The sequence below is a fragment of the Cajanus cajan genome, chromosome 3 (assembly GCF_000230855.2).
Source record: "Cajanus cajan strain Asha chromosome 3, NIPB_CcT2T_4, whole genome shotgun sequence".
Classification (NCBI taxonomy): Eukaryota; Viridiplantae; Streptophyta; class Magnoliopsida; order Fabales; family Fabaceae; genus Cajanus; species Cajanus cajan.
In genome coordinates this window covers 62,940,015-62,951,018 of record NC_138519.1, presented here as the reverse complement: position 1 = coordinate 62,951,018, position 11,004 = coordinate 62,940,015, and the positions used below count along the sequence as shown (strand labels likewise).

The 11,004-nt window shown below is 28.0% G+C and overlaps 1 protein-coding gene across 1 annotated transcript; it reads right to left on the bottom strand.

Annotated features, from left to right (window-relative positions):
- Positions 1-5,070: 5,070 nt before the first annotated feature.
- Positions 5,071-5,817, bottom strand: LOC145956382 (zinc finger BED domain-containing protein RICESLEEPER 2-like). Its single transcript, XM_083071975.1, has one exon. It carries the CDS (start codon positions 5,815-5,817, stop codon positions 5,071-5,073), a length of 747 nt encoding a protein of 248 aa, XP_082928101.1.
- Between the last annotated feature and the right edge of the window lie 5,187 nt (positions 5,818-11,004).

Here is an 11,004-nt window from a genome sequence, read left to right as displayed (position 1 = left end):
ATATATTTATATTATATTTTTAAAAAAACATGTAAATTATATTTTAAATTTAAGATAAATAATTTATATTTTGACAGAAAATTATTTTTTTATTGATAATTTATTGTAAAAATAATTATTTAAGTTATAAATAATATAAAATTAAATTAGATAAAAAAATTTATAAAAAAATTATTAAAAAAATTTATCAAAAAATAATCCTTAAAAATACTTTTATATAAAAATAATAGAGATTGATATTAAATATTAAAATAAAAATTATTTTTCATAATAATTTTATTTGATTTAAACATAATTATATATTAAATGAAATTTAACCTTAAAAATAATTAATATATATTTATTTAATAAAAAATTAATTTAATTTATTTGATATTGTATATGAATTGTTCCAAATACTTTAATGCTAAATTCGATTCTTATACGTTAAAAAACGAATTTCTCTTCTATAAAATTAATGTACATGATAAATTTTAAAGTTCATTTTATATATTGGTTTTCTTTTTGTCAGTTTAAATATTGGTTTTTTTTTCAATCAGTTTTAAATATTAAATAAGTAGTAAAACCATTTTATTTAGGCAAATAAGTAACTTCAAAGCTATTTAGTTTAATGCAAAGGTTTAGCCGTTTAGCGACACTCAATAAAAGAGCCCCAAAGATGTAAAATGTTTCAAAACAGTCCCATTTTAATAAATACTTTCTAAAACTGCACTACAATGGTCGTTTAGCCTTCTTTTTGTTGTTCTTTGCCTTATTTTATGATGTAAGTGGGTTGGTTTAGATTGAATTGGGTTTAGATAAATCTAATTCAATCAAAATTTAACAAGTTTAGTTGGATTAGATTTGTGTAATTTATTTTTTAAAACTTAATCTAATCCAATTTAATCACAAACAGGTTGGATTAGATTAATTAAGTTAATGTAATTAAATTTTTTTTTTCATAAAAGTATAAATATTTTAAAATAAATATAAATCATTTAATACATTGTTATAAATATAATATTATCAATTTATAAAGTAAATAATAATACAAATTTAATTATAAAATAAATATTAATTTATTATATTATTATCAATTAAAGAACTTAAATTAATTAATACAAATAAAATTTAAAATAAATATATTATATTATAATAATTTTATCAACCTAAAATATAAAACTCGTTACTAAATAAAAATGATAATAAATATTATATTAAATAAATAATCATTCAAATATTATTATTATTATTATTAGATGGGATAAATAACAGGTTAAAAATACAAAATTTATTATCTAACTCATACAATATCAAATTTTGGTTGAATTAAATTAAGTCTAATTAAACCCCAAGCGTGTGGTTCAGCGGTAGGGGTTGATCCACGCTTAAGCAAGGTCAGGGGTTCGAATCCTGCCTTGGGTATGCAGCCGCGTTAAATCTTGGGGTCAGCTATCCCACCCTTTAAGGTGCCTCCAACGAGATTAGTCACTGCTGTCGGCGGTGGTTACTCCAGGAACCAAAAAAAAATTAAAGGGCTACACCCGTAACACTTTTTATGGGTTATTTCTTTGAATTTGAGTTTCTTTGTGAGATTCCGTTGTAGCTAGGTGTTAGGTTGCTGAAATATAGAAGGTCTTTTCGTATTCTGACGTGTCATCTGGGCGAGACTGCGGAACTTGCTTCCCACCATGTGCACATTGGTGGACGCCACGTTGCTCCAATGTGACAACTATTTAAAGGATTATTTTATTTTACAATTGGGAGAAAAAAGTTTAATTATATGATATTATGGAAATTATTTAAACTCTTCTTACTATGTCAACCATGGTAGATTGTAGTCACCTTTAATGCACTTTAATGGCATCCTTATGTTTATCTCAAGAAAATTGCAAACTATTTTAGGTTGAATTGGATACAAGAAAATAAATAGATAGAAAGAAAAAATAATAAATGTGATGAATAATAAACAGAGATGATAAGTGAGGTGATCCAACTCATTCCTAGATATACTTGTTAAGCGGGTCAAGTTAAATTAATTTAAATTTTTATTAATTATATTTCTTTTATCTCATAATTATTATAATTTAAGATTTTTATACATAAATTAAAGATTGTGACCAATTCAAAAATTTTAAGTTGGAAAAAAAATATATATAAATAGTTTAGTTATACATGTTACATGATAAAAAATATATTTTGATATAATTAAAAGTTAAAATATTTTAAATATTTAAATCATATTATAATTAAAATTTATAATAAATAAATATTTATATATAAACTAAAATTTGAATTTTTAATTAATAACTTAAATTTTAATATAAAATTATTTGTAATTATTGATAATTTCTTAAAATACTGCTAAAATCCAATTAAAAATAAAGATAAAATATAATAGACAGAAAGGATAGATAATTATAAAACTCATTTATACACAAAGAAAAACTATATAATTTGACAAAATTGAGAATAATATATTTAGATGTGTAAAATTTAAATTCAAATAAATAATATTAAGAATATCTAATTGAGATAATGAAAATAATCAAACTAAAACAAATTAGTGGAATAATATTGTATTTTTTACTACATTTAAAATTATTAGAATAATTCATAATTATAAATATTTATAATTTTAAGATGGTAAAAAATTAGTAAGACAAGTTTCCCCCACTCTCTTGTTCATAGACCTATCTTTGATTAAAGATAACAATAAATATATATTTTTTATATAATTTTACTAAAATAACTTGTTATTTTAATGAATATATTATTTTTAATTGTAGTAGTTAATAATTCATAAAAATATAAATAAGTAAATAAATAAATAAAATTACAATTAAAAAAATGAAAATATCATGAAATTTTTTTAATACAAAAACTACAATCGTCACAGTAGAACAGGAAGTAGATTTTATCAGCTCTTTGTTTAATAAGTTTGATCAAATTGACTTTTTATTTTTTCTTAAACTTATATAAATTTTATAAAAGTTTGAAAATAATATTTGGCAAAATTAGGTTCAATTGTGTTTGAGTCAACATTTCACGGATGAGATTAAATTAACTCATTTTATTTTCTCCAAAATTTCAATAGTACCATCAAATCTTATTTATGAATTTTTTAAAGTCGATTTATCATGTAGGGTTCAATTTGTCGCTTCTATTGTGTAATGAGAAATTTAATAAAGTATATGAAAAAAATTTAAACTTAATTTATCGCTTCTATTGTGTAATGAGAAATTTAATAAGGTATATGAAAAATTAATATTATCTATATTGTTAAATTTAGAACGATAAAAATCGATTCAAAATCATGAGGTTTTTAATTTCTAGTTTGAGAATGGATTTTCACTCACTTTAACATGCAATTTGATCATCAGTATTGTTTATCTGATTTTAATCAAGATTGATTATAGTAAACTAAAGGTCATTTCTACGATTTGTTTTCAATCACTAATGTTGAATGCAATTGATTGTGTTGATTTTAAGTTTGATTTATATTTAATTAGTTTTAAAGTGATATATTGCTCGAAAACCATATCATATGGAACGTTTGGGATATGCTTAATTTGATTTCCATTAGTACTGATGAAAGTAAATTATGGTTTATTACATTTTTCATTGAGTTATTATTCCCGCTTTCGATACTTGATATGATTTCGGGTAGTCATTAGGGTGGGTATGGATCGGTTTTTTAAAAAAATCGATCCAAACCGATTCGATCCACTTTTAAATAGATTGGTTTAATAGATTTCAATTCGATCCAGTTTATTGATCCGGATTTGAATCGAACCGAATTAATGGATCAGTTTTGAACCAATTTTGATCCAGATATATGGATTAATCCATTTCCAAAATGGATTGGATAAAAACCAGTTTAAAACTGATTTTTTTAAACCAATTTTTTGAAACCAATTTTTTGAACTAGTTTTTCTAATCCAATTTTTTGAACCCGATTTTGTAAAGAATTTTTTTAACCCAATTTTTAAATTTATTTTTTTAATCATATTTTTTACCAATATTTTTAAACCCAGATTTTAAAATTATTTTTTAGAAGTAAAAGGAATAAACTATATAACATGAAAAAATAAAGACATCCATGGAAACAACTCACACCACATATTAAGAATTACAATATATATCTTAATTCTTAAAAGAAACTTGAAAATATCCAATTCAAAACATTCCACCAAGTATTTGCACAATTGACTTTGAGTCTCACCTAAGACTATATACCCTTTTAAGTCAAATCAAAATATCTACTAAGTAATCACTATGATCATATTATATCCACCAAAATATCTACTAATTAAGTCAAAGCAACATGAGACACAACAAGAATTACAATGTCCAAATCTATCATTAACTAAATAACCCATCTTCAATCATCTCCAAGTGTAACAGAGGAGACTGAATAAGCAATGTCTGGTGAGAAAACAATTGCTGCAAAATTAAAATAAAAAAAAAGTTATCAATTATTGATCAAATTATAATAAGTATATAATACAATAATGCAGTATAAAATAGATCTAGCTTGTTACTTTGTTCAAATTTCTCCAACTCTTCAAAATCCCCATTTTCATTTGAAAACAATGGTAGTTGTGTTCTTTTAAGCCAATCTTGTGTACAAATAAGTGCTTCTACCATTCTAGGTGTAAGAGAACTACGATATGGATCAAGAACTCTTCCTCCAGTACTAAAGATAGATTCAGAGGCCACTGTAGAAACAGGTATAGCAAGCAAATCTCTAGCCATTTTTGAAAGAATTGGAAATCTACCCGAGTTGAGCTTCCACCAACTCAAAATATCCAAATCTACGTAACTCTCTTCTAGGGCTTCCTCCAAGTATTTGCTTAATTCAAATTTATTAGAGCTAGTTCTTTGAAAAAAATGGTTATAACCATAAGGGTCATCACTACCTTCTTCATTGAAGCGAGCTTCTTGTGAGTTAACTTTTATTTCATCTCTCCCACCATTATACTCTTGAAAAAGTAATTTCAAACTAGACTCCACTTTTTCTTTTAAACTAGATGCCACCTCACCATCAAAATTTTGACTAATCAACCAATGCATGAACTGTAATTTGTATCATGGATGCAACACAAGAGCAATAAGTAAAAACATATTTAGAGGATCAGCATTGCCCCAATACTTATCATATTTCTTCTTCATATTTTCTGCCATAATGCATACATTTATATCCCTAGAATTGCACATTTGGCTGATCTTCTTTCCAATTCCAAAGACCTCAAACATGTATATATTGCTAGTTACATAAACTAAGCCAGACATGCGCAAAGTAGCATCATAAAACAATTTTAGAGATGGTACGATTGCACGCACAAATTCCCAATCAGCATATGAAGGAACACCTTTTACCTTTTCTAACTCTTCGATATACTTCTTATCTTGCATCTCAAGCTCTTCAAAAGCCTTGTGAAGTTTCAATGCAGCATCTAACATTAAGTAGGTAGAATTCCATCTGGTTTCCACATCCAAGCAAACAAGGCCTTTGTATTCAATATTTTGTTTCTCAACACATGTCTTGAATTTAGACAACCTAGAAGGGGAAGATCGTACATATTTTACAGCACCACGAATTCTCAAAATAGCATCAATGTTATCCTTGAAACCTTCTTTCACAATCAAATTCAAATTATGGGCACAACAATGCATGTGAATATAATCTCCCTTCATAACCAAACTATTCCAAGACATTAACCTTTTTTTTAGATATTGGATTCCAAAATCATTTGACGAGGCGTTATCAACTGTTAAAGTAAGAACACGATTCAACCCCCATTTACTCAAGCAATGTTCAACCTTTTTAGCCATGGTCTTGCTTGTGTTACTAGTGACTTGACAAAAGTTTAACACCTTCTTTTACAGCTTCCAATTGTTGTCAATGAAATGAGCATTCAAGCACATATAACTCAAATTTTAAGATGAAGTTCATGTGTCTGTGGTGAGGCAAACCCTTTGACAGTTTTGAGAAATAAATTCCTTCAACTTTTCTCTTTCACTATCCCAAAGTTTATAAATATCACGTGCTAAGGTAGTACGTGACATGACATTAAGAGAGGGTGCTACAATGCTTAAAAACTCATGAAAAGCTTCATGCTCGATACATCAAAATGGGAGCTCCATTGCCACAAACATTTTGACAAATGCAATTCTCAATGCTTGTTGGTCAATTTTGGGCCTAGCCAATGAAGGGGAAGAAACCATGGTTCCAGATGAGTCTGATTTTTGCTTCTTTCTCAACATTTTATTTGATATACCCTTGCATCTACGTAAATGATTTCGTAGCACTTGTTCCATTCTCAAACCTAATCAATGTACCACAATGGTTACATATAGCTTTCTTATCTATGTTGGGCTTTGGCTCCTCAATAAAGTGATTCCATACATCAGATCAATTCTTACGCCCTTCAGAATCGTGAGGCGGTAACATTTGTTCAGCTAAATGTTCTATAGTGTCAGAAACTAAAGTTTCATTTAGCTCATCCATGTAGTTGTTCTACAATAGAAAAGAAAAATAGGATGTTAATTAATTGAGATCATAGAAAGGAAGCCAAGACAAGGTATTACAAATGAAATTGAATAAAACATAACTTTTACGAACGTAATTTGTTACACACAATTGAATATAAATAAGAAAATATAATAAATTTTTCCCAATATTAAAGCAACTCAAGTAATCCACATGCTCATGGAATTGATGAACATCTGTCTTAATTATACCCAGTTTTCAAGAATCAAAGCATGCAGAAAAATAAAGTAGCAGTAAAGAGTTTTAGTAATTTCATGCAAAGAATTTAACTATTTTTATGATGAATAACGGCATATATATATTAAACAATGATATAAAAGTTTTAACCAACATTGTGAGCCCTCGACCTCCACTATTTCTTGCAAAATACACTATATGCTCAAAACCTGTAGATTCTAATCATCAAAATGCCCATAATTAAGTTAACAGTGTTTAATTCCATTCGTGCTTCAACTAAAATAGTTCTCATGAAATGCTTGTTAAATGGCCAAAGTTTGAACTTGACAATTGAGACAAAACTGGATCAAATTTCATACTTTTATTCAACATAATATGCTTCATACTTTATTTTATTGTCAAAACCTCTTAAACTTTCTACAAAAGCATGCAGAAAAATAAAGTAGCAGTACATAGATGATAACTGAGAAGCCACAAGAAACATCCTGCAATAGAAAAGATAAATAGAGGACCTTAATGGTAGATTCAATCTTTGCCCAAACAATGTCAAAAGCTTCAATCTGCAGTTGCTGAAACAAATGGTGATCACATTCTTCGGTCACGCTTCCTTCCAGTTGCTTCACACTTTTAGGTGATGATGAAGATAACTTATTTCTCTTGCACAATTTTTCCTATGTTGTTGGTGCTCTATCTTTTCTCCGGGATGAAGCTTTATGAAGAACAAAGAATGGCTATTGAAAGGAACCCAAATGAAGATTAAATCAGCACTCTACCTGTATTAGCTTGGAGGTCAAATCATACTAAGACTAAAAGTCTAAAACCAATTTCTACATATGAGACATGTTATTTTCTAGCTTCTCCTGTATTGCAATGAATATAAACCAATAGGCAATACACAAATTAAAAAAATGTAACTAGCACTGCTGTAATGAATTGAATACACCGTCCATCATGACAATATTTTTATAGAGGCTAGATTTCATATTATTCGCTTGTTATGATGCGTAAACGAATTAGTCTTAAACAATGACTATAATTACATTTATCCAATTTCATAGGAAACTAACTACTATACAGGGGCAGGGGTTTCACAAACATGCAAGTTATATATGTCAAGTGTCAACATGTTAAGAGACTACAAGAGTACCTGTCAGCAAATTGAACAAATCCACACCCTTTACCCACTGGAATTTTCACAGAGAAAACCTAACTGAATTGCAAAAATGGTTGTCTGAGTTCCTCATCACTGATATCAGAATCAAGCCCTCCAACAAATATCTACAACAGAGACCAGTTGTGGAGATATGAACAACAGAAGATGATTAACATGTAAAAAAATTACAAAATCCAACTCACGGTAGTGTTGTTAAAATCCCCTTCAGAGTGGGAACCTTGGGCAACAACACCATTAGCTGGGTGTCCACCAACTAACACTACAGCTAGTTAAAGAAATACAATATCAGATTTTGAAGTTTCTAATTAAAAGCATGATATATGATATAACTCATTCTAGTGAAAAGCTTCTGGTGTTATAAACATAAACAACAAGTCTGGTAATGTATATAAATTTTATAACAATGAACAAAGAACATTACTGCCTGATTATGGATTCAAGTTTCTAAATTGTGAAAATATATCTACACATACTGAAATTCCATGATAAATTTAGCATTGGGGAATATATAATATGACATGAAATGGGCAAGGGAATAGAAACCAAGAGCAAAACCAAGACAAATCTGCAATAAGCAACAACAGAAAAAGGTCTATTGATAAGCAATTGTTAGAAGTTACAATTACCGATAGCTCAAAGCACATTTACAACATATGATTACTTTGGCTCTTCGCGATTTTATAGTGCAGCGCAATGCGACTTTGTTTTATTCGCAACGTCTTCACGATTTCACAGCAATAGCGCACTGTGGGTAGGAGATTTGGATTTTCGCAGCAATAGCGTTGGATTCGAAATTTGGGAAATTAGGGATTTAGCACCATGGGTAGGAGATTTGGATTTTTGCAGCAATACCATTCCGAGTTTGGCTAAAATGGATTTTTTAAACAGGTTTTGATCCGATCCATTTTAAATAAAATGGTTCGGTTAATTAGTTTTTTCAAAACCGGTTCGGTTCAGATATTTGCTGTTTGGATCGGTTATTTTTTGGATTAGTTCGGTTCGGTTTTAAATGGTTCAATTTGGTTCAATTTTTTTGTACACCCCTAGTATTCATTTGTCATGCATTGGTTGATTAGTCAAAATTTTGATGGTGAGGTGGCATCTAGTTTAAAAGAAAAAGTGAAGTCTAGTTTGAAATTACTTTTTCAAGAGTATAATGGTGGGAGAGATGAAATAGAAGTTAACTCACAAGAAGCTCGCTTCAATGAAGGAGGTAGTGATGACCCTTATGGTTATAACCATTTTTTCAAAGAACTAGCTCTAATAAATCTGAATTAAGCAAATACTTAGAGGAAGCCTTAGAAGAGAGTTTCGTAGATTTGGATATTTTGAGTTGGTGGAAGCTCAACTTGGGTAGATTTTCAATTCTTTCAAAAATGGCTAGAGATTTGCTTGCTATACATGTTTCTATAGTGGCCTCTGAATCTGCCTTTAGTACTGGAGGAAGAGTTTTTGATCCATATCGTAGTTCTCTTACACCTAGAATGGTAGAACCACTTATTTCCACACAAGATTGGCTTAAAAGAACACAGCTACCATTGTTTTCAAATGAAAATGTGGATTTTGAAGAGTTTGAGAAATTTGAACAAAGTAACAAGCTAGATCTATTTTATACTGCATTATTGTATTATATACTTATTATAATTTGATCAATAATTAATAACTTTTTTTTTATTTTGCAACAATTGTTTCCCCACCAGACATTGCTTATTCAGCCTCCTCTGTTACACTTGGAGATGATTGAAGATGGGTTATTTAGTTAATGATAGATTTGGACATTGTAATTCTTGTTGTGGCTCATGTTGCTTTGACTTAATTAGTAGATATTTTGTTGGATATAATATGATCATAGTGATTACTTAGTGGATATTTTGATTTGACTTAAAAGGGTATATAGCCTTAGGTGAGACTCAAAGTCAATTGAGCAAATACTTGGTGGAATGTTTTGAATTGGATATTTTCAAGTTTCTTTTAAGAATTAAGATATATATTGTAATTCTTAATAGGTGGTGTGAGTTGTTTCCATGGATGTCTTTATTTTTTCATGTTATATAGTTTATTCCTTTTACTTCTAAAAAATAATTTTAAAATCTGGGTTTAAAAATATTGGTAAAAAATATGATTAAAAAATAAATTCAAAAATTGGGTTAAAAAAAATCTTTACAAAATCTGGTTCAAAAAATTGGATTAAAAAAACTAGTTCAAAAAATTGGTTTCAAAAAAATGGTTAAAAAACTGGTTTCAAAAAACCGGTTTTTATCCTATCCATTTTGGAAATGGATTAATCCATAAATCTAGATCGAAATTGGTTCAAAACTAATCCATTAATTCGGTTCAGTTCAAAATCGGATCAGTAAACTGGATCGAATCGGAGTCTACTAAACCAATCCATTTAAAAGAGGATCGGATCGGTTTGGATCGGCTTTTTAAAAAAACCGATCCATGCCCACCCCTAAAATTGAGCATTATTTTATATACCATTAATTGATTTTTTTCTTTCAGTTTAATGATATTTGCTTTTCATAAAATATTGCAATTATAATATATGGTAAATTACACGGTTTTAAATTAAAAATTCAAATTCTGAAAAAGTTTTTCATAGATTTTGGGATTTAATTAATTGAAATAACATGTTATCAAAGTGATCTCTTATGAAAATTAATTTATTTTTAAAAAAAGGTGTAATCTTGTAACTTAAGTGTGTACTAGTCAACACAAAGAAAGATTTAATTTTACATGTGAATATTAAATCATGCCAAAGGAATGTTCATTATTTGACATGTTCTTATTATTAATGTTGTATTATCATGTTAAAGTATCATTGAATAGTTAAAATTTTATCCAAATATAAAATTTTAATGTATTATGGATATCTTGAAGTGGAATTTAATTTTTATTTATTATATTTTAAGACTTATATGAGTGTATTTTATTTGTTGTTTTCAATTTAGTTATGAATGATCTTTTAAATATTATTGTCATTTTCAATTTTATTCTTGTTTTAAATGTCTCAATTCGTGTATTCAATGGCTCAAACTTTAAGTCCTAGAAAGACAATGTGTTGATAGTTTTTGGAATAATTGATCCAGAGCTTGCATTAAGGACAAAGTTTCTATGA

Coding starts and splice junctions, on each gene's coding strand:
- LOC145956382 (XM_083071975.1), bottom strand. CDS start 5,817: ATGGCTAAAAAGGTTGAACATTGCTTGAGTAAATGGGGGTTGAATCGT.